Genomic DNA, 1301 nt, shown 5'->3' on the forward strand with positions numbered 1-1301 from the left:
TATCTATTTCTCAACCAGCCTCCTCCTTATGTCTGACCCAGTGACCCATAATTACAGCAAAGTTACCTACTGACCTCACATTGATCTAGAGGGAGGGAGGGGGAGAGAGAGAGAGAGAGAGAGAGAGAGATGGAGGGAGGGAGGCTATCATTACAGCTGACTGGGCCTAGCTCTGCTATAATCTCCCCACTCATGTAGAGTGAAGGGAGGTATGGATGGATGGAGGGAGGGAGGGAGGGAGGGAGGGAGGGAGGGAGGGAGGGAGGGAGGGATAGAGGGAGAGGTGACAGGAAGGGAGGTGTTCTTTCTAATCTACCAGTCAGTGTTTGTGTTTTGGTGCTGTCATTCGCCGCTCCTCCGTCTGACCGACTCTCTCTCTCTCTCTCTCTCTCTCTTCCCTCGTTTCCTCAGAGCCTGCGTTCTGTTGCCATGACGATCCTGGCCCCGCCCCTCCTGCTTGTGTGGTTCCTGCAGTCGGCCAGAGCTGCCTTCCCAGAGGAGCCCGGACCCCTGAACCTCATCCCTACAGAAGGTAGAGTCTCTCATCCCTCTCTCTCTCTCTCCCTGAACCTCATCCCTACAGAACCTCATCCCTACAGAAGGTAGAGGCTCTCCTCTCTCTCTCCCTAAACCTCATCCCTACAGAAGGTAGAGTCTCTCCTCTCTCTCTCTCCCTGAACCTCATCCCTACAGAAGGTAGAGTCTCTCCTCTCTCTCTCTCCCTGAACCTCATCCCTACAGAAGGTAGAGTCTCTCCTCTCATCCTTCTCTCTCTGAACCTCATCCCTACAGAAGGTAGAGGCTCTCCTCTCTCTCTCTCTCTCTCTGAACCTCATCCCTACAGAAGGTAGAGTCTCTCCTCTCTCTCTCTCTCTCTCTCTCTCCCTGAACCTCATCCCTACAGAAGGTAGTCTCTCCTCTCCTCTCTCTCTCCCTCTGAACCTCATCCCTACAGAAGGTAGAGGCTCTCCTCTCCTCTCTCTCTCTCCCTGAACCTCATCCCTACAGAAGGTAGAGTCTCTCCTCTCCTCTCTCTCTCTCTGAACCTCATCCCTGCAGAAGGTAGAGGCTCTCCTCTCTCTCTCTCTCTGAACCTCATCCCTACAGAAGGTAGAGGCTCTCCTCTCCTCTCTCTCTCTCTCTGAACCTCATCCCTGCAGAAGGTAGAGTCTCTCCTCTCTCTCTCTCTCTCTCTCTCCCTGAACCTCATCCCTACAGAAGGTAGAGGCTCTCCTCTCTCTCTCCCTCTCTCTCTCTCTTCCTCTCTCTCTCTCTCTCTCCCTCTCTCTCTCTCTTCCTCT

The 1301-nt window shown here is 53.7% G+C and overlaps 1 protein-coding gene across 1 annotated transcript in view; it reads left to right on the plus strand.

Moving 5' to 3' along the window:
* Positions 1-429: 429 nt before the first annotated feature.
* Positions 430-1301, plus strand: part of sema6bb (sema domain, transmembrane domain (TM), and cytoplasmic domain, (semaphorin) 6Bb) — a gene marked incomplete at both ends in the record, with an annotated part of 35030 nt that continues 34158 nt past the window's right edge. The window contains one exon of the mRNA XM_084459119.1: positions 430-532. Coding sequence (XP_084315245.1) covers positions 430-532 — 103 coding nt within the window. The remainder of the gene's footprint in view (positions 533-1301) is intronic.

The sequence above is a fragment of the Borostomias antarcticus genome, assembly GCF_949987555.1.
Source record: "Borostomias antarcticus genome assembly, chromosome: 26".
In the NCBI taxonomy this organism is placed as follows: domain Eukaryota; kingdom Metazoa; phylum Chordata; class Actinopteri; order Stomiiformes; family Stomiidae; genus Borostomias; species Borostomias antarcticus.